The sequence below is a fragment of the Columba livia genome, chromosome 20 (genome assembly GCF_036013475.1).
Source record: "Columba livia isolate bColLiv1 breed racing homer chromosome 20, bColLiv1.pat.W.v2, whole genome shotgun sequence".
Taxonomy (NCBI): Eukaryota; Metazoa; Chordata; class Aves; order Columbiformes; family Columbidae; genus Columba; species Columba livia.
The window spans coordinates 5,034,839-5,056,419 of NC_088621.1; the positions used below are offsets into that span (position 1 = coordinate 5,034,839).

Sequence of the window (21,581 nt, forward strand, 5' to 3'; positions counted from 1 at the left end):
GAGATCTGTTTTCTGTTTTTTCTTCTCATTTGGGTAAGGAATACCATATCAAACTGGACCAAAGGTTCTCTTCCATCTGGCCTTCTAGCAGATATTTTTAGGAAACAGTATATTGATAGTGAGTAGAATGACTGTTGTTCAGTGTATCCTACCAGTAAGTGGCATACAGACTTCCACAAATTGATCAAATCCCATTTTAAAATTGCTTATACTTCTTGTATTTGCCAAGGAATCTCTAACTTAAGAATTCATGATGTAAAGAAGTACCCTTGATTGGTCTTAAATCTGATGCCTAATGGTTTTTATTCTGTCCCGAGTTATTCTATTGTAAGACAGTCATTGTTCTATGTCCATTCACTTTTTCACACAATTTGTGACTCTAATGCACTACCATATCGTAACCCTTTAGCTGGTTTTGATTCCAAGCTGAAGAACCTCAACTACTTTCTTGTCAACAGAAGCTTTTTCCCATCTCCGATCATCTTTTTTGCCTTCCTTCACTTCTTCTGTGTCCTTTTCGAGATAAGGTGACCAGAATTATATGTAATATTCAAGATGCTGATGCATGAGAGATTATAGTGGCATAACTGTTTTTTGTGCATTTGTATATGTGGTGTTCCAGTTTCTGATGTTGTGTTTACTTTTGAACTACCTCTGAGCTGATGTTTCCAGCTGCTTTTCCGTAAGGACACCAGCATATTTGTTGGTGATAGCTAATCTGGGGCTCATTAAGGCCACATGTTTGGGGAAAATGAGTGCATATAATGCATTATTCCACTTTTATTGACACAATTTCATCTGCAGTTCTCAAGTAGCTCTTTCTGCAATACTTTGCAGTAAGCATAAAGTGTTTCTGCCTTAAGTAATCTTGCATAATCTGTAAACTTTTGCCCCTCTTACAGTTTGTTCTTGTGGTATCTTGCTAGCATCTTTCTAGTGCAGAAAAATCAATTTTCGCCAGTATTGATTTAAAAAAACCCAGTTTATTAGTAAAGAGGACTTTTTTTTTCTGATCCTCTTATATCTTAATTTCTTTGAGACTAATTCCCAGAGAACTGGGGATTCTTCCAACCACAGTAGCTGTATCGAATTCATATCTGTTTCTTGCTTTGGTGTTTTGTTTCAACATCGTTGTTACTGAAAGCAGAGGTTGAACACAAATCTAGTTTTGGAGCTAGATATGATGTTTTTAAAGGCCTTAACATGCATTAATCTTTATAAGCTTTAAATTTGGTTTTATTCTTGTCCTTTTCAAAAAAATCTCAGTGAGGCCCTGGCAGTTTTTGCTCTGTAGTCCAGTCAGTTGATTCTAAGTGGCATTCAGGAAACCACAATGTGAAAAAAAGTGACTCATATATAGAAATGGCAACCCCTTCCTTCTCAGTGAGCTCTGAGAAAGCCTTCCTTCTATTTAGCGTTGTTTCCTACTGAGTAGGACATAAACATATAGTGCAATGGCTTGTGACTACCACAGATCTCTGCAAAATTGTTGAAGCACGTAGCAACCGACACTCGACAACAGCTTGATGAGAAAGAAGATATGACTGTTCAAAGGTTGTAGTTGAAAGAGCATGCAGCTGTTTCGATGCTGTGTAGATTTGTCAGCTGGTAAGGCATTACCAGTAAGACTCTATTAGAATGATACACTTTTAGTATAGGATTGCAATTACGCTCTATCACGTATTGATTCTCTTTGAGGCTATTATCTAAATAGTCTTGGGATTACAGAGTAAGTGCTAGTGATGCTAGCACTGGGTGGATGCTGGAGTCTTGGAGGAGAGGAGAGCTGTGTAGCCATTGCTATGAGGAACATGTCATGGAAATTTTGCAGCTGCAGGGATATTTGTTAACTTTCCGTTTCTGTGTTCCCTTTCAGCCGGGTTATCCTGCCTGTGTCTGTGGAGGAGGTAAGTCCTTTTCTTGTTGCTTCCTTTCTTTAAGACTATAAATAAACTTGTCATCAAAGCAGTTTGTATGAAAAAAAATGGAAAATGCAAAAGAAGTATATAGCTGTCTTCAGCTATGACTAAATAATTGAATTTCTTTAAGCCTGAGGGTACTGATACTTTCTCTTATAAACTACTTTCAGATGTGTTGATTACAAACCTTAACTTGTCAAACTGTTCTAAAATGCAATTTCCTTTCGATTTAATACTATTGTTCCTTCTTTTTTAAAAAAAAAATGTGAAGAAGCAGCTTTAGCACAAATTTAGATTACCCTTTAAACTATGTTTTGCTGGAACTCTTTTAGAGTTAGTTGCTATTCTTAGAGCAAAAATTTCTTTTGATTTGTGAGGCTGTTATAGCAAAAGAAAGATTGTGTATATCTTTTGTAGGACTCTTTAAGACCTGTCTTCTCTAGCTCTTGCAGAAAGAAAACTTTGTTTAGGTAAACTCTAACTGAGAGAAGAAATGTAGTTTATAATGGAGGTGATGATCTTGATCGCCAAACTGGCCATGCAATAGCTGTGCAGACTCTGTGGGTGACTCCCTGTTGTTTTCTCTGAGAGTTGCACCTTACCTTTCCTTCCTCCCTTCTGCACAGAACAGCACTCTTGTAGGGAATCTGACCACACAAATATTTTTTTTTAATATTCATACTAGAAAGGTTAGATGAGAAATTGAAATGACTCGGTCACTGAGACTATATTGCTTCTGTAGCAGATTCCTTCTTCTGGATATATTTTCTTTCCTGTCATCCTTGTCTATAAGCCTTTGGTTTGTGAGCTCGGATGAAGAGCTTTCTGCATGAATCTGTTTCAGGCAGTTTTAACAGAAGTCCAACTAAAGTAGTCACATAGGTATGTTTGGATCTTTTTGTGTACCTGAGTGCTACTTGTGTGGGGAAGGTCCTTGACAAAGGAAGGACTAACATGATAAGCTTTAGCAAGTAAGCAAAGGATGCAAACTAGCCCATTGGAAAAAGCTGCAGGTCAATAGTAAGGTACTCCAGAGCTCAACAAACAGAAGACCTTAACCTGAGTAAAAGGACCTGTGCCTCAGTGATATGCCTCCGAGAGATCATGCTGTGTGCAGAGAAAGTCAAAGCATCAGTATACAGATTGTTTCTTTGAGGAGGTTAGACTGGATGGAACCCAGCACAGGCTTTTTCTGAGTTCTCTGATACTAGGATTAACCTTCATCCAGTTAAAGCGAGTCCCTTGCTATGCTCTTTTCCTTCCCTTGCTGGCTGTTCGGTGCCAGGCATGTTTGAGCCTTGTGTGTAGGCTGCCTCTGTGGAAAATGGAGGTTTCGGTCCGTAGGTAAATAGGTCGATCTCTAGCAGCCTCTATGTCTGAGGGTGCCCTGGGGTCACTTGTTTCAGGTGTATTCCTTTCCTCTGGATCTGAGGAGTTCCCAAGAGCTAGGTAACTTACTGAAAAGTCTATAAAGTGAAGAGCAGATAAACATCATTAGAAGTGAAGGAACAAAAATGCTAGAGAGAACACTTTGATGTGTTTGGATTGTGGATAGACCGCCAACTTGACCAAACTTAATTTCTCCTCAGACTTGCATATTGTCACCATGTCCCCTGAATGATGCCCATTTTCAAGGTCTGGTGGTTCTCATGTGATAGGCAAGATTTCAGGAAAAAAAGATCCCTAAGGAGAAAGAATTCTTAAGTTCACATAGCTTTGCATATGTACTTATGTGGTATGGTAGTTTTAAAGCTATGCTTAAGAAGAAAGGTTGTTTCCAGCATTGACTCAAATGTTATTTTCAGCATTGACTCAAAGAATGACTGCTACTTAAAGTTTGTTTATTGCTTCATCCCCCTTCCTGTGTGGAAAGATGCTGACACATCTGTGCATCACTTGGTCACTACACTGCTGTCTGCACTACAAAACAGCTGTTACAATATCATTGCTTTCAAGGATTTTCTTATGCACAAAACTCTTAAAAGGGCTCTGGAGACTTCTTGTGGCTCTTGACCACTATAAGCTGCTCGTTAAGCATCTCTGGCTAGCAGGAGGACTTCTGATTTCATTTTAATATGAGGAATTTTTGCTTGAAAGACTCAAGAGTTTATGCCTTCAGTGTGCAAATTGTTGCTGAAAGTCTGATGCCAATGCATAATACAGAGAATGAAATGAATTGTGTCTTTCAGACATGAGGGAGGCTGAGGGAGTCTTCTGTGTTCTGTGATATGCCAGAGATTCTGTGTTTTGTCCCCTCACTCCTAGCAAACAGAACTTAACCGACAGTAAGGAATCTAACTAGTGATCAGGAAGACGTTGGGGAGATGTGACTTAATGAATAAAAAGATTAGTGCTGAATAGTTAGCCAAGTAACTGCTAAGATGGGAACAAAACGGTGGAGGAGAAGGAAGCCCTGGTGATGACTAAAACTTGAAGGCTGCGATGTAGGAGTTAGGCTGTAGCAGACTGTCTTCTACTAGGAAATTCTGCCAAAATGTGGCCCTGCTTAAGGGCAGGCTGCAAGCTGCACTCCCGCGTTGTTTTATACGTTGTCGCACTGCAGGGAGCCAAAAGGAAAAAGCCTCATTGTATCTTAGGTGCTAACCTTTACTCTTGTACTCTGACCAACATCACGTTGCACAGCACCAACTTTGAGAGCGTGGACTTGAGCGGCTGTGTGGGTGTCTTGCCAGCTGCCACTTTGAAATGCTGGTATGGATTAGAGCTGTGTGTACACATTCTGTGCTGCCTCTTTGTTCCTCACATGAGAAGGAGCTTGCCAAACACAAAGGGCTCTTATTAATTGTGTTCAAAGCTGCTTTCAGGAAAATAACTGTTCTTGAAGATGGCTACATTGAGACCAGACCTTCTGAAAGAAAATTGGTGTAATGAAGATATGCTGTCAGCTGTTTAAGAGGTGTTATGACACAGATCAAGAGGGATAACTCCCTGCAGAAGAGAGGAGGTTTTTGGGTGCTCTCAGGTCTGCAAAGATAGGTCTGCCTGACACTTTGGACTTCATGGAGCCAGAATCTGTTTTTCTGTTAACTTTTGCAGGCAGATGCTGTGGGATTTGTTCACTGGGACAGGTTTTTTTGGGCCTTTTCCTCTTTTATCAATGCGATTAAAGGATCAGAAATAACAGGGAAGATTAAATGGTGAAGATGCCAAACCAAAGGGTTTATCCTCTTAGTGTCTAAACTTTGACCCATGTATTCAAAAGGGAGAAGAAATGAATGAGAGACTGTTAGTAAGAGGAATTAGTTTGTGCCCCTGGAGACCTGTCCTGAGACTTGCCACAAAGCAGTCAAAGCCATTCAGTCCTCCCCTCTAACGTGTAGTTGCCCAACTTAAGATAAGTTCTCTCTGTGAGTGTGCACTCGCTTCTAAGATATGACAACTTTCATGTTTTGCTCTTCTGGAGGAAGGTGAGTATTCTGTTTTATAGGGAGTCATAAGGAAAGCAATGTAGCATACGAAATGTCAGAAGGCAGAGAGTTGTGTTGCAGCCCAAAATCCAGAGTGAAACCCAATCTGCTGGTGACTGAGCAGGAACTGTCCAGCCAAGTGAGAGGTCCTTGTATAACCTGGGCCAGTCCCTTCTGGAGATAAACATCAGGGCTGTTGGTCTTAGCTTGAAAGTGTTCTGTACATCGCTTTTTGTACAGATTACTTTTACTGAACAGCTGCTTTTTCTTGTTCTCAGGGATAGTCTTAATGGGCAGTCAGGCTTAATATGCCTATGTGTTGAGCTTGAGCCTGTATAGAGCACTTGTTTAAATCCCTCTGGTATGCTCTTTGCCCTGCCCTAGATTAACTGAGGTCAGGACATCTAGCCTTATTACTGTGGCTCACCATCTACTACTCTTCTAATAGGAATAAATGTTTTCTTTGTCTTTGTTAACACCAGATGGTACAAAACACCATAGAACTTGGGTACTGGTTTTATTTTGGGTTCTCTGACAACAAAATTTAACCACTGTAGAAATCTTCCTTCATTGCTGAAGATGAACCAGCCCAGTGAAGTATTTCTGGGTTGTCAGCTCTGAGCAGTATTCCACTTTTCCAGCCTGGGTTTCAGTGCGGGGAGTGGTAAGTGCTATTCCTGATTCTGATGCACAGGCCTATGCTGGGGAATAGGAAGAAATCCTAGGCAGTGTTCCATTTCTTTGGAGTTATATTTTGGAGTTTGCTGGGATTTTGGTGTGGGTGTTGCTTTTTTGTTATTGTGGTCTTTGATTTTGGGTTGTTTTTTAGTCAGCGTGTTTCTGATACCTAACACTTTGTGGGTTACTCTTTCAGACTGCTTCTCTATACTGCCTTTGGCAACAGGTGCTGTTTATTTCACTTTCAGTTCTGAAGACTTAACTCTGTTAAGCTTGAACGCTTCCTTTGGACTTAGTGCTTTAGCTTCTTTGTCCTCAAATCTTGTCTGCTCATCTCACTTTGCCTCAAAGAGACATGTAAATTTTCTCCATTTGATCATATTTGTTTTGAGCTTTGCATCCCCTTTTTTAGCTACCAGAGTTTATTTGTCATTACATCTTTTGCCGAGAATAATGTTTGATTTTGCTCATATTCCTCATTTTGGGTATGCCTCTGATGAAAGAGATTGTATAGTATGAAGTAGATTGAGTAATTCCTGGGAAATAATGCTGCCATTTTTCAAAAAAACTTTGTGTGAAGTTCTTTGGGTGTCTTCTGGCTAAAGAACAGTATGCTTAGTAATTTAGGACTGGCAATGAGTTATTCTCCATTTGACCTGAACAATTGGGACACCTGTTTGCCAAAGGTTGAAAAACAATGGATTTTGCTACTATACGCCTGAGGTCTCCTGTGTTTTCTTTAAATATTGTCTTTACATTCCTTTAAATATTGTCCTAATGTTCCTTTATTCTGTTTTACCTTCTCCCGACTTTGTGTTGTTTTGGAGTTTGAGATTTAAGAGTTAAAGGTAACTATCCTGTTGGCAGTGCTTTCCTCCTAACTACTACTCAGGCTTTCTGTATCAAAAGAAGAAGAGAAGGCTTCAGAGAGACCTTGTAGCAGCCTTCCAGTACCTACAGGGGACCTACAAGAAAGCTGGAGAGGGACTTTTTACAAGGGCAGGTAGTGACAGGACAAGGGGTAATGGCTTTAAACTGAAAGAGGGGAGATTTAGATTAGACACAAGGAAGAAATTCTCCCCCAGGAGTGTGGTTAAGCCCTGGAACAGGCTGCCCAGGGAAGCTGTGGATGTCCCATCCCTTGAAGTGTTCAATGATGGGGCTTTGAGCAACCTGGTCTGGTGGAAGGTGTCCCTGCCCATGGCAAGGCAGTGGAACTAAGTGATCTTTAAGGTCCCTTCCAACCCAAACCATTCTATGATTCTTTGAAATTATAGCTATCACAATAATGTGTCTTTTACTTCTTTAGTATCAGCGGGGACAGCTGTATTCTGTGGCAGAAGCCAGTAAAAATGAAACAGGTGGAGGTGAAGGAGTGGAGGTCCTGGTGAATGAACCCTATGAAAGAGATGGAGAGCGTGGGCAGTACACACACAAGATCTACCACTTACAGAGGTACGTGAAACATTTTATTCCCAGAGTTGGGGAAGGTTCCTTGGGCAAGAGGAAGTGGAGGACAATGGAATAGGGTTGCAGTGGCTATGTAAATCACAGAGTATGTAAAGGCTGAAAGACATGAAGATAAGACAGGAGTATAGCAGTAGCTGGGACATGGTACAGCTGGAAGTGGGCATCACTGGTGCAGCAGTATGTAAGTGTGGCTGTTGTCCCAAGAAAATCTGATTGAGTTTTTTCAAAGAAAATATGATCCTGTTAATCAAGATTTTGGTACTTGAATTTGGCTAAAGAGCTTTAAAATGTCTCCTAGATCTCATCCTGTTTTGAGCCTTTTTTTTTATTAACCTGTCCAACTCAGCAGCCTCTGGAGATGATCATACTGGCAGTGGGGAGAACCCCACCAATTCCACTAGTGTGCACATGCATAAGATTCTAGCATCTGCATTTCAGGTGATATTCTGCCTTTTTTGGTGTCTGGGCCAAAGCTCTCATTACATGTAGTTCTTATCAATGCCTTCCTTCATATTTCCAAATTCTGCAGCAAAGTGCCAACATTTGTGAGAATGCTGGCCCCTGAAGGAGCTCTGGATATACATGAAAAAGCATGGAATGCTTATCCCTACTGCAGAACGGGTAAGTGTGTGGGGAAGGGCTGCAGGCTGCTGGTTTTTGGGTTTCTTGGGGGCAGGGAGAAGGGTAGGAGGCGATAATGAAGGAGACAACCAGTAGGGAAGCTGTTTCAGCTCTTACCTTAGATTTCTGTTCCCTAAGCCCTTTCTGTGCTCAGGAAAAGCAAATGCCCTTGTCTGATGTGCTGCTCATGAATGACAGTGTAAAAGAGCAGAAAAAGAAATGGATGTCAGTCCTACTAAAGAAACAGATGTGTAACAACTAGTGAAATGAATACAAGAGGGATGATTTTATGTACTTTAAAGCAGCATAGCTTGGTGGGGAAAAAATGGAAGATGCCAGAAGAGAACAGGCAGGATCTTGCCTCTTGTTTAGTGCAGTTTGGTGGGAGCTGCAGTGTTGTGTGGTGGATATTTGCTCATTTGCAGGATCTGAGGTCGATGAAGGTTGGCCAGGTAATACTACAGTTGCATCTGGACTGGGGACTTGACACAGATACCCAAATCTCATCCAACAAATGTAAAGTGGATCCATCTGTGAACTGTTGGGTGAGGCTCTGGAAGCTGAGCAAAGGAGTGAAATAATGTCAAACTCATTTTCTACAGGAGTGTATAGTATCTTATTTACTCACAGAAGTTATCAGACATTTAACCATGGCTGTTTTTCTGGCCTTTGTTGCTGCAGGAACAGTAAATTTAACTTTACCTCCAAACTTATGTAGTGTTTTTATGCTGTTTGTATCTTAGAGGGATAGATTTGCTACTATTTGGTAGTGGTACAGTTGCTATGGGAACTGTAAACTTAAAAATTCCAACTGTTCTTGAGACTCAATATAGAAAAAAATATTTTTCAACAATTTACTTAAGAGAATTTTAAATGAAGTGTTTTACAAGAAGGAAAAAGCTTTGCAGTGGGGGAGGATAACATTACATGAAATTACATGCAGCAGTCTAGTGGAATGATGTATATTTCAAATACAAACTTCAGATACTGTCATCATCAACTGCAGAATAAGTTTTTATAGTGTCACATATTTCAGGATGCTGAAACGAAGTTATTTACAACCTGTCTGATTTTTCTGCAGCTTTCTTGCTGCATATTACTTAACTTAGCTAGTAAATGTCTAGCTTATTTCCACGTTAAGGACACTGGACTAATTAAACTCAAACAATTCTTTCATTAATTCTTTGAATTGTGGAAAGAGATCTGTCCAAGTTGACTCCAGTAGGTTTTGTTAGACATAATGCTTAGCTATATCCTCCTCTTTTTCTTCTCCAACAACTTCTGAAACAAAGGCATGGAGTTAGCTCATTTTCTCACTCTTAGCTCCTTATCCTTCAATTACACGCTGCTGAAGTTCTACTTAAGTGGGAAAAAAATGTGATACTGAAATCACGTGCAAGACTTTCCAGCACGCTCAACAAAATTTCAGGTTTTGGTATGCTAGAAATGCTAACATTAAAAAAAACCACCTCAACTGTAATAAACACCAATATAATATGAGATAGAAAGTGCTTGTTGTGGGGGTTGGAGCAGAAGGCAGTTTTTATGCGGAGGCTGACAAATCTGTTTAGAGAATCTGCCAGCCTGACGTGGATCAAGAAAAGCTCAGAAAAGTTGCTTCAGCCTTCACTTACTTGTACTGGGTGGGGGGAAGAGCCCATGTTTGAGGTGCAGGCTGCCTTGCGCATTATCATCTCACTTTGGGACTTGCTTGGATATTTTGATCGTACATGAGAAGACTCAGATGGGCCCATGTGGATCTTTGTGCAACATAAAATACCATGCTGGCTTTCAGTCCTCTCACTGGAGTTTGAAACCGAAGAGCCAGGAACACGGTAAAAACTAAACCTGGTTTAGCTGCATAGGAGTTAGTGGTACTTCTGCCTGTGCCCTCCTGCACCAAGGTGACACCAGCGTGCTGCTCTCTGGAGCCCTGCTTACTCGCATATCAGCTATCAAACAGAACATTTTGAGTTTGAATAAAGCAGTATTTTTGGTTAATTGTGCATCATGGTATTTTGTTTTAATTATATGAGATTATCCTTCTTACATTTCCCTGTATTTCCTCCAAAAAGCTCAATTATTACTTTAATATGCATATTGTATACCTTTATCAAAGAAGTACTGAAGATTGAGGGAATTTAAATGCCTAGCATATAGCTTCCTGCAATTCTACGGACTTGTTTCTGCTATAAGACGTTGGTTTTGTGTACTGTGAATGGAAGCCTTGCTTTGCTCCTTTGAGAGTATGAACTCTAAATGAGATTATCGTTTATAACTTCTACAGTAAAAATTAAGTGAGGATTGCCTAATAGTTATAACCATGGACTGATGCCAAGGAGAACAGTGTTCTTCATCCTTTTCTGCAGTCTGACTTTAATATTAATGTTGCTTAAATGTTTTTAGAAAAGCAATTTGCTGTGTGTTCCACTCTTCTGGGTGTCAGCATGAGATGCCTGTGGCCAAATGTCAAGAAATTGAGGAGTTATAGCTGCAGCTGAAACGCGTAGGAGTTGCTGCTGCAATGCTTCAAGTACAGGCCATAATTTGCAGCAAGCTGAGCATCTGAGTTTTAATGGACATTTCTAAAGAGATTAATTTGTTTGCTTTACAAATGAGGAGTCTTCCCCACAGAGAAGAAATTATGAAGGTGAAGAAACCTGTTTTAAGGCAGCTGCATTGTCATGGTGCACACTCACGGAAAAGAAGTTTGCCATGGGAAGGCTCTGATTTATAATTACCACTGGTTTATTCAGTATTTTGTGTGGACTAGCAGGAAGAAAACTCCTTCTTGCAGAAATAATGAAGTGTTCTTTGAGATGAAATTCAGCCTTTTGAAAATTAGGCTCAGCTCTGTTTGCTTGTCCTCTGCCTCCACCCTAACACGTCAGTCTCAATAATTAGCCTTCTGGAAATTGCTGTAAAAAGCCATTTTCAAATTGTTAGGAGTTTAGAGCAGTCCAAGGCCCAGCAGTAGGCAATTAAGGTAGCTCTGTGTGTGATAGGTGATAGGGGATGGCACTGTCTAGAAGATGTTGGGTTGGAAGCTCACAAATTGTAACAGTAGCTTGAAAACCAAATTGCTTCCTAGTAAAGCCCTCACATTAAACTTCAGAACAAACTGGCAAAGTTAAACTCTAGCTTCAGACATCCTTATTCTTAGAATTGCTAACATACTCTGATGGCTCAGGTAGAAGAGATGCTGACTGTTACAGGATCTTTAATTGCTTTTCTGTGTTGAATAATTGAGCCTTACTATCCAGGGAGTTTAGTTACCATGAGCAGTAGAGATGCAGAGGGTCTGGTTACTGCATGCAGGAGAGATGAGGTCTGCACTGGCCTAAAATCCAGTGTGTGTTTGCTTCAGAACTGTGGAGAGGTTTCTTATCTGCAAGCTGAGAAAGGATTGGTAAAATGCCGTCAGCTGAACATACTTATTCCATCTTCTCATCCAGCTGGCCGGGGTCCAGAGAACAGAAGTGGCAGTACATAATTCATTGCTACTCCTCTGGGTTTCTCCAAGTCTGACAGTTTCCAGAGGAGAAGGGGGTGAAGTTAGCTGGTTTTTATCAATTTACAGGTTTTTTTTCCTCAGTAGTACCAGCAGCCTCTTGGGAAGCTGAAGTTGTCCATTTTGCTAATAGGGGGAGGAGGGCGATGGTTGCTCTACATTCTTTTTTTCACTAAAGTACTGTATCTCTTTCTTTTCATGTGTTGATTTCTTGGACCAGTTATTACAGTAAGTATTGTTTTTACTGATGATCTATAGAACCATGTGTGATGTGTGACTTGAAGTGTTCTGGATATAAGAAGCTCTTTATCCTGAGCTAAAAGCACTGTAGCTTTTGTAATTGTAAGATCACGTAGATAAAACCCCCTTACCAACTGTGGCATATCCACCAACGCTTTGTAACTAGGGGCAGAGATCTTTCTTCACTGCAGCTGTGCTCAGCTTTACACAGGGGAATGTGCCATTGCTTAGATAACCTTATTAGAAGTAAGTTAGCTCATACCACTATGTCCCTGTGAGTAATCTGTCTTCTGAATTTGATATTTCCTTTTTACATGCTGAGTGTTTCACTGGCTTGTGCTTTTGTCTCTGCTCCCTTGAGGGAGGATAGAGTTACCTTTCGAAGTCCTTTTCTACTCACCGTAATAATGAGAAATGGAAAGTCTTTTTGCTTACTTGGCAGAACCGTGCTTCCTGCCCCTTCCCTTTCCAGTGTCAATAGCTCTCAACACAGTGGTTTAATATTGTTGTTCATTTGAAGAGTTGCATCTAAATATGTACTCAGTGCTAGAACAATAATCTCTTTGAAAAGACAATTTCTGCCTAGTTAACTTATGTTACCCCTTCTAAAGTATTTAGAATGGCAGATGTTGTCCTTTAAAGAAAAAGGTATTTATATCTCCAGCTGTTTCACTAAACAATAGAACTACATTTTTTTTAGGGAACAGCTTGTCGTTTATTTGATCTTAAGTATTTAGCGATCAAGCAATATTTCTAAAAGTAGTGATGTGTTTGCATATTATTCTGGAGTTCCCTACGTCAAACCCCAGTCAAGTTGTAATTCTTTGAGTTGACTTTCCTACTGCTTATCTAGCTAATAAGAAGACAAGCTATATATCCAAAGAATAACAAGAAGCTTTGTTTTGATGACAGAATGAGTATATGAAGGATGACTTCCTGATCAAAATTGAAACCTGGCATAAATCAGATCTTGGAACACAAGAGAATGTAAGTCCTTGTGTTGTGTGTTTTATTCATCTCTTTAATGTCACAGTGCTGCTTTCCATGCTGGATTAGAGAATTGCTGCGCGGAGCTGTCTGTTTACTGTCTTCCTGGATTTGAAATGCTTATTGCACTAGCAAGGCAGAGGCTCCCTCCTATTGGCTTCTCATATTTGCTGAGTAAAATTGTTCCATGGAAGGGGGAACACTGGGTGTCTGCATATCCATCTGCTTTTTTTATGATCTTAGAATGGGTGTGATCTGTAGTTGAATCAGTTATGTTAGTCTTTGACTGTCACTGCAGGTTCATCAGCTGGAGCCAGATGTATGGAAGAATGTAGAAGCTATTTATATAGACATTGCTGATCGGAGTCAAGTACTTACCAAGGTATGGTAGGTGGGCAAGAGCTCCATAGTGTGGGAGGCCTTGCGCTAAAAGAGGGATAATGTACAAACTGTGTTTCCAGGGATGGTCACAGATAATGAGGATAAAGAGAGGCGGAAAGGCATTCTTAAGAGTGTTTAAGCAAGCTAGAGGAAGAGCTCTTTCAGAGGATATGTCAGTACTGCCTGTAAAATGTGTTGCTTAGCCTTACAGCACATGTAACAGTGTTTATATATAGTTCTACAGCACTACAGCTGGTTATAGTGCTTGAATAACAAGAAATGGCACTGCCTTTTCCATATAGGATCTTTTTAAAGCTGCCTCCTTTTGAAACTGACCCTAAGAATCACTACAGTTACTGCAGAAAGCTAAGGGATGTTTCTGTACTGTACTGGAAAAAAAATAATATATGTATAAAAAAATGGAATGTTATTTCAGTTTTCCCACTTAGTATTTCTAACACCATTCAAATATGGCTAATTTACCTCTTCTCAAGCTTGGCCTTGGGTATTAAACCAGAAGTAGTACTTATAGCTTTTCTTTCCAATAAAGGTGAACTGGTAGAACATGAGTGGCATCTGATTCTGATAGGTTGGGCAGGTACTAAGCTGTATCTGCAAATACAAAGTACTCTGAATTAACTGCTGCCAGAGAGCAAGGAGGATTCACCAGGAGCAGCAGACTCCTAAAGAAGATGCTACCAATTCATCACTTCTGGCACTAAACAGCTTGTGATTTGTTTGTTTTCATTGTAATTGAATTGGGGGTAGGAGTAGAGTACACACTCCAGTCTTAATCCAACATAGAGGAAGGGAATGCTGCAGATCATTTGCTGTGCTATAGTGGGCATAACTAATGCTTCTTTCTGTTTGGTAGTATTGTGAGTTTGACAGTACTCTTTTTTTTTTTTTCCAGTGTTCAATATGTGAGCATCGTACTAATACAATGCTCTGAAAGATATTGGGTACCACAGCTCCAGAGAGCATAGCTGCTTCCTGCAGCAGCAGTGCTTAACTCCCAGAGAACCTGTGCTTACAGGAAACCTATCCTGAGAGTTTATGGATCTTCTGATAGTCTTACCCCAAGAAGTCCTTACAATGGTCCTAGCAGTTTGTTGCCACTTCTTCATATAGGTCTAGGACACGTATATGGGGGGGGAATGTTTCCTTGAAGAGTGCCTGATGTAATGTTGAAGTCAGAAAAAACAGTAGCTCTTGAGAAGGCAGAGTTTAGTCTTTGCCCACCAGAAAAATAAATCCTTTGTGACAACAGCTGGGTAACTGCAGGATAATTTGTGTTTCATCGCGTGTGTCTATCCAATAGGATTACAAGGCAGAAGAAGATCCAGCAAAATTTAAATCTGTCAAGACTGGACGTGGACCTCTGGGTCCCAACTGGAAGGTGTGTACTGCATGAATTCAGGAGCTGTATCAGCTTGCGTGGCTGAAGTACAGATATTGGGGCTTGGATTCACTTCCATAGAAGGAAATGTAGAACTCTGCTGGTCATCTGTTCTTCAATTAAAAGAAATGGAAGCCTGGGTACATACAGATAGAATGAGTTCCAAGAAATCGCCAGAGCTGTCTGCTGTTCAGCCCAAGGGTTCACCCAAGAGAATTCAAGGATGAAATAGCTGAGTTATGAGCAGCAGTGTTTAGCCTTTCACTTAAATCTTTGGAATCTGAAGACTCTAGAAGTGCAAACATGATACCAGTTTTTGAAAGGGATCCTGAATGGGATCTGGGGAGCTATGGGTGTGCAAGTCTGATGTCTAGCAGGCAGACTCAGTAGAGGTTAGGGTTGATATGATCCACTTGGGAAGAGTGGATATCGCTCCTGTAAGAGGAAGTACAGAAATTCATCTTACACATCTTGTGGAGTTTTCTTGATAATTGTGTGGATGACTCAGATGATATAATCTATTTCCAGGATGTTTTAGATAGGGACTTTGTCAAAAGACTTTTAAGGAAACTAAGTAGCAATGGCCTAACAGTGAAGATACTGAAAGACACAAATGTAATGGAACAAAAAAATGGAGAACATAGGAGGGGAAGGAATGGCCCATTCTCAAAATGGAGGAAAGACCACCTGTGGTGGAAACTAGGGTCTGTTTTCATCATGCTCTTAAATACCTTGGAAAAGGGGTGAGCAAAGATGTGACAAAACTTGGCGATAAAAGATAAGCAATGTGTAAGGAAGCAAGATGACTGTGAGGAATTGTGGAAAGACTTAATTGTTATGACTGAAGGAGCTGCTTTCCTGGAGACCTTTGACCTGAGCCCTCATGTGAATATCTTTGTGTTTTGCAGAAGGAGCTGGGGAAACAGACAGATTGTCCATACATGTGTGCTTACAAACTGGTAACAGTCAAGTTCAAGTGGTGGGGTCTGCAAAATAAAGTTGAGAACTTTATACAGAAGGTAAGTGAGCTCTTAGTTAGGGAGACATGTGGAAATGAGGCATGTTTCATCTCCCACCTGATTTAGCACCTCAGCTTCTAATCCTGTATCCTGTCTGGAGATATTAACTTAAAACCTAGTCATGTCACCTCAGGCAATACAGCCAAGGCCTCTGCCTGGTACGCTGCAGTCAGTTAAAGTTGGATTCAATTTGCTGCTGATCCAAGGGCAGGGCTCACTGATTGTTCTGTGAATTGGCTCTTGAACCCTTTTCATTCTTAATGCATGAAGGTAAACTGTCTGGTTCATGGTGTTTAATAGATCAGCTTGAGAACTGCAGTCATTTGGTAGCTGATTTGTGAATGCTGAGATGCTGCATGTATACTGGGGTTATTTTGATCAGGGCAAGACATATTTTTGTGGGGAGATAGTTACAGCTTCAGTTATCTGATCCTAATCAGCTGAGGATCTTTCTGGCAAGTCCTAGAGCTCCAGTCATGTTTTCCTCTCTCTGCTGCTTGAAAAAGCTGTGTTAAAAAATAAGCAGATGGTGGTAAACTTAATTAACTTAAAACATGATAAGTTGGTATTCTGAAAAGAGCTTTTTCTGTGGCAGAGTTCATAACCCATGAACTGCAGCAGAATGCTAGACCTGGGAATCAGTACATGCAATTTTCCAGGCAATGCCGTGTTCATAAAACGCTTATGACTTTAGATCATGGAGAGTTCTCAGTGGTTTAATATTGATAAACTACAGTGCTGCTTCTGCAAAAGCAATTTTCTGGTGATACAATCTAAAGAAAACTCTAGGGGGGAATGGCCGTGCTGCTGCAGGATTTCAAATACCTGTAACAAAAGTCCTGGACAAAGCAGTATCTTGAATCCCTTTCTCTTTATGCGTCTCTTCAGCTACACATTTGCGTCAAAGTAGTCGAGCTGCTTTTGATGAGAACAAGTTATCAGATGTGAAACCATAATTGGTAAAACTGAAGTATCCTCCCTTAATGAGAACTTTCCAAGAGGCATTGTATACCCCTAATACAATGATTTTGTCTGGCTTATCTCTTATAAAATGGAAATAAATTGCTCCTAACTTCAAGTAGCTTGTGCACGTTAGTTACCTCTTTTGAAAGATTTTCAGCTGTGGAAAACAAGTTTAGGCTCTTTTTAGGTCACTGCAGAAGAAAACAGCAAGGTAGCTGCACGTCAACCCTTTATATTTGCTAACCTTGAGTTTTTAGCAAGTCAAGGGATATTTTAAAAATACTTTTATTCTGTTTCTCCTTTTTTCTGCACCTTGAGGCCAGCTATCGTGCTCTAAGAAAGCACAACCTGGAGCACTTTATTCAATCAGAACAATGCTGTCAAATCAAAGGAAATTACTAAAGCATTCACTAATTCTTTCAATGTACTGCACAGGCTGCTGTCTGGGCTTGACAAAAAATGCATTCCTCTGGGGATTCAAGGCTTTAGATATTCTGTTAAAAGAATAAAAATTAGCTAGCTCCAGTTTCCAATTGTGGCAGCTATGTAGAAAGGTGGGTGAGGGAGCTGGTTCTTCGGTGTATGCATCTCTGAAAATTGTTACGATCCAGTTAAATCCATATTAATTGCCCTATGAGTAAGCTTGTGTGTATGTTTTATTCCTCCTCCTTTTGCAGCAAGAAAAGCGGCTCTTCACAAACTTCCATCGGCAGCTCTTCTGCTGGCTTGATAAGTGGGTTGATATGACTATGGAGGACATTCGTAGGATGGAGGATGAGACCAAGAGGCAGCTGGATGAGGTCAGTGGAAAAGCAGGGCAAGCGTGGGTGGTGTGAGAAACTGTTTCTATCCACCACAGTAGAGAGAGGAAAAGCTGCTGCATTGTCATAGCGTAGTGTGTATTGTGCTCCTGCCATTTAGGTCGCACTGCTTGTGGTTTGAATCATTGACTATGACTCTCTTGTGCTGGCATGTCATAATCACTATGGACTTCTGTTCGTTTTTGAGCAAATAAATGTATTGAACCACAGGTAATGAGGGTATGAGTGGCAATGATTAATTTACCACTTTAATATTTTCTATTAGCTTTTACCCAAAGCTGAATGATCACTTTTGTCCTTGTTACTTTCCAAAAACTAGTTCAGTAGAAGGATTTTTAGCTCTAAGTATTATAAGCAGGTAGTAGGAATATATAAGAGCATTCTTACCAAATGTGTGTTTTTCATGGTAATAATGACTCTGTTGTTCTATGATTTGTGTCCTGCACTGCACCCTTCTCTTCCTTCACGCCTCAGGATATTTCATTATGGCTTCACATACACTCTGCCCTTTGGGTGTTGGATCCAGCTCCCCTGCAGCATAACCCAAAATGGTGCCTGCATGTTCTTATTCACACACACTGATTTGGGATGCTCATATACAATCTGTGTCTTACATAAAGGAGGTAGCTTAACATGTTCCATACCAATAATTTTTGAGATAACATCATGTGAGAATCAGTACTTGAATAGCATTTTGTCTTTCAGATGAGAGAAAAAGATCCAGTGAAAGGAATGACGGCTGCAGATGACTAACGTGACTTCTTCCTTGTGCACTGTAGGTATCAAGAGAGTTTGATTAAACTCTGTGTTGCTCTGTTTAGGAGAAAAAAATACATTTGGGTAAGACATGATCCTGTTCATAGCTTCTGGTGGGCAAATCTGTGGTATTGTTTTTACAGTGAGCGTGTTTCAATGAGAAGTTGACAAGTAAGTTTACTGGCTTGTTTCAGAACTATTCTAAAGAAATGTTGGACTGAAAAGCGTAAGAAAAATGTGTTAGAACATTTAACAGACTTTACTGCTATTCTTATTTCTGTAATGCATACGTTACTTTCCATGACTTGCAGAGAAACTTTAGTCAGTCCCTAAACTTGTTAAATTGTTTAAATGGTGATTTCTGTTTGTCATGTTTAGGCTATGCTGGAAATTCTGCTCTGGACTAGTGCTGAGACGTAATGGTGCAGTTTTGCCATCGTCTGCACTGGTGACAGTGTCTCACATTCAGTCTGACGTTTCTTTTGGCACGCTGCTCTTCCAAAGTGGTGCTAAAATGTTTTCTTGTTGTCTCTTTTAGTTTGCAAGACAGTCATCAGGAAGGCCCGGGGAATCCACACTCTTGACTGATGGACCATCTCTGGATCAAGCCTTTCTATATCCAATCGGCAGGCAATTTTAAATCTCCCATAGCTAATTCTAGATGCCCCTTAATATTGTGAGCAAATAGACCGTCTGGTACTAAGCACTCCAACGTTAGCACGTACATGAAGGAGGTAGCTCCTTGGAGACGTGTGACTTAGAGATCGCTGTATTTACGACTCCTCCCTCCTTTTTTTTTCATTGTGTTCAGACCAATTTCCATGTGGCCCTGTTTGATTTCCAAGTGACATTTTTAGCTAAAATAGTCTTGTGATGTGGTGACTTAGATTTTTTTTTTTCTTTTTTTTTTTTCCAAGTGGGATAAACTGCCACCTTTGTTCCTGCCCAGCCCTTCACCATTCTTTGAATGTCTATTTGGAGAGGGAAACTGTCAGTATTTTAGAGTGCAAAACTATTCCACAAAACGCTATGCTCCAACCCTTGCTCCCAGGGCAAGAAATTTAATGGCATGTAATCTGAATACATAATCAGGAGTAGCCAGATACAGTTCTTGGTCTGTGATGAATCGTGATACGTGGCTTCTGCACGGCATTACTTGGTTCTGTCTTAGCACACATGAATTAAAGGCTGCAGAGAAGCTGCATTCAGCATCCCCGTGGCAGGGCCTTCAGCACATAACTGTTGAGTCTCAATTTAGTGTACGTGGTCCCTTTGGCCCGTGTAGCTACGTTGTCCTTCAGCTGTGTGTGTGAGTCTTACAAAATCATTATGAAAAGTTGCCTGACGTATGTTGCAACTTCCTGGCTCTTTATTTACTAAGACTTCCCATTACAAAGCTAAAACTATTTTGACTACTAATAATGTGATTTTCCGTGGACAAATTGGGATGTAGCAAAAGCTGGGGTACAAGTGAAGTATTGGTATCTGATTACATCCAGGTGCCTGGGTCAGTGGTTCTGCTCAGCAATAATATTCTTCCCGTTGCAAGACTGACTAAAATCTCTCCTTTCATGCTATAAAAAAAACAACTTATAAAACCTGCAGTTGTTTTCTAGGATATCTGTCAGTTACTATAAATCACAAATGAAACTATTAAACAATGTAAAAAGCTCTGGTTATTTAATGACTTCAAATACTTACTGTAACTATCCTTGATGTTGATATCAGCTTTAGACAATCAAATAAGCAGAACGGAATCAAAGATATGCTGCTTTATTAAATACATATGAGAAAAAAACCTATTTCTTTGCTTTTGCCTAAGGCCCAATGTTTGATTTTCCTTTTTTTTTTCCTAGTAGTAATCACTTTATTTTCCACTTCTGTATTTGGCGGCACTAACGTGAAATACCGAATGCCAAACACAGTTGTGGGTGTATCGCCACTTTTGAGGACTCTTTTTGGCATTCTGTGATAAAACCGGCTGCTTCGGCCCTTCACAAGCAGGAGATCCTGAACTGATCCCGTGCCACGCTGAACAAGCACGTGCTGGGATCTGAACTGTTCTGAGTGCGAGGGAAGATGAGGCATGCTCTGGAGGGAGAGGATGGCATTTGGTTTCTGGGGAGGGGGCAGTTTATCCCTTGATTTTTTTCATTTGTTATTTTGCCTTACTCATGTCTAAGTGCAATAAGCTCTGAATTGTACCAGTAACTCTGGCAGGCTCTTCTCAGTGACCTCAGACGGTTTTGCGGGGTCGGGGTGGGGTTTGAGGGGTTTTTAGCAATCTCACCAGGCAGAAGTAAAACAAATAAATTGTAAAATAAAATTAATCTGTGAGCCTATTTGGGACCAGGATGTTTTGTGGCATCTTCTGTAGCTGTTCAAGAGGTATTCTAGGAGTGTAGGCCCCACTTATAGTTCTTTCAGTTTAAAGTATTTTTAACTGAAAATTTATGCACTGACTTCTGTTCGTGTTTGTCGGTTACGTTTTGAGGGATTCTTACACTTGAGGACAACCCGAGAATACACGTAGCACACTTGTTCTTTCAGTTTGTGTTATCCAAGAGGCTTTCTGTCTGATGACACTAATCGCTATGGAAGCAGATTGTAACATTCCACCGTGCAATCCTGTTTTTTTGATCCACTGATTTCAGAGTTAAGAGCTTTTACACAAAGCTTTCCTGATTAGTGGGAAAAACAAAACGCAGGAACTCCAGCCTGAATACTTCCCTCCCCTCCCCCTAGCTTCCTTTCCTTCCACTTTAATCCAAAGTGAAAGCATCCCTCAGCCTTGGGAGAGACAAATCCTATAAAGACCTTTCCAGTCTTGATGCTTGGTTCCTGCTAGTGAGCGTAGCAAACGTCAGGCAGCAATACCATGCTGTATCTTGCATCGGTTTTGGCAAGAACCCCTCGACCTGCTGCCTCCTGGGGGGGTTCTCTCTGGGCTGTGTCTGTTCTGGGGCGATGGTTGTGTTGGGACCCCTTTACCCACCTGCGCTGGGTGGGTTTGGGGGTCCTGGGGCAGGGACCTCACCGCATCCCGGGTCGGGCCGGTTTGCTGGTGGGGCTGCTCGCCCCCTCCCGCACTTGCACCTCTCTGGGTTCATCCCCGCTGGGCCTCCCCGACACGTTCTGATCGGTTCATCGTGCTCTTTTCCTTTGGCAACACACACTTTGTAGAATGGGTTAGATTATCTCGTTGTTTCTTTAAATGTGAGTTTGTGCCTTTTTTGTCTCCTAAATCTTCCAATACAGGCATATTGGAAACGAAATCTAATAAAATACTAGACAGAGCTTCACGCCTCCGTCTCATCTGTTTTGGGTGCTTGTGAGGGGGTCGCGGTGCACACCCGGGGGTGCAAACGCCGCTTTGGTGCTGGCAGCC

General features: G+C 40.9%; 1 protein-coding gene across 1 annotated transcript; it reads left to right on the forward strand.

Moving 5' to 3' along the window:
- Positions 1-1,570: 1,570 nt before the first annotated feature.
- PITPNA (phosphatidylinositol transfer protein alpha) lies at positions 1,571-21,490 on the forward strand. The gene is made up of 12 exons (XM_021287066.2): positions 1,571-1,608; positions 1,877-1,907; positions 7,335-7,480; positions 8,025-8,116; positions 11,848-11,855; positions 12,780-12,854; positions 13,153-13,236; positions 14,557-14,634; positions 15,543-15,653; positions 17,294-17,416; positions 18,143-18,212; positions 18,732-21,490. Exons 1-11 carry the CDS (start codon positions 1,586-1,588, stop codon positions 18,188-18,190), a joined length of 819 nt encoding a protein of 272 aa, XP_021142741.2. The 5' UTR covers positions 1,571-1,585; the 3' UTR covers positions 18,191-18,212; positions 18,732-21,490.
- Positions 21,491-21,581: the final 91 nt, after the last annotated feature.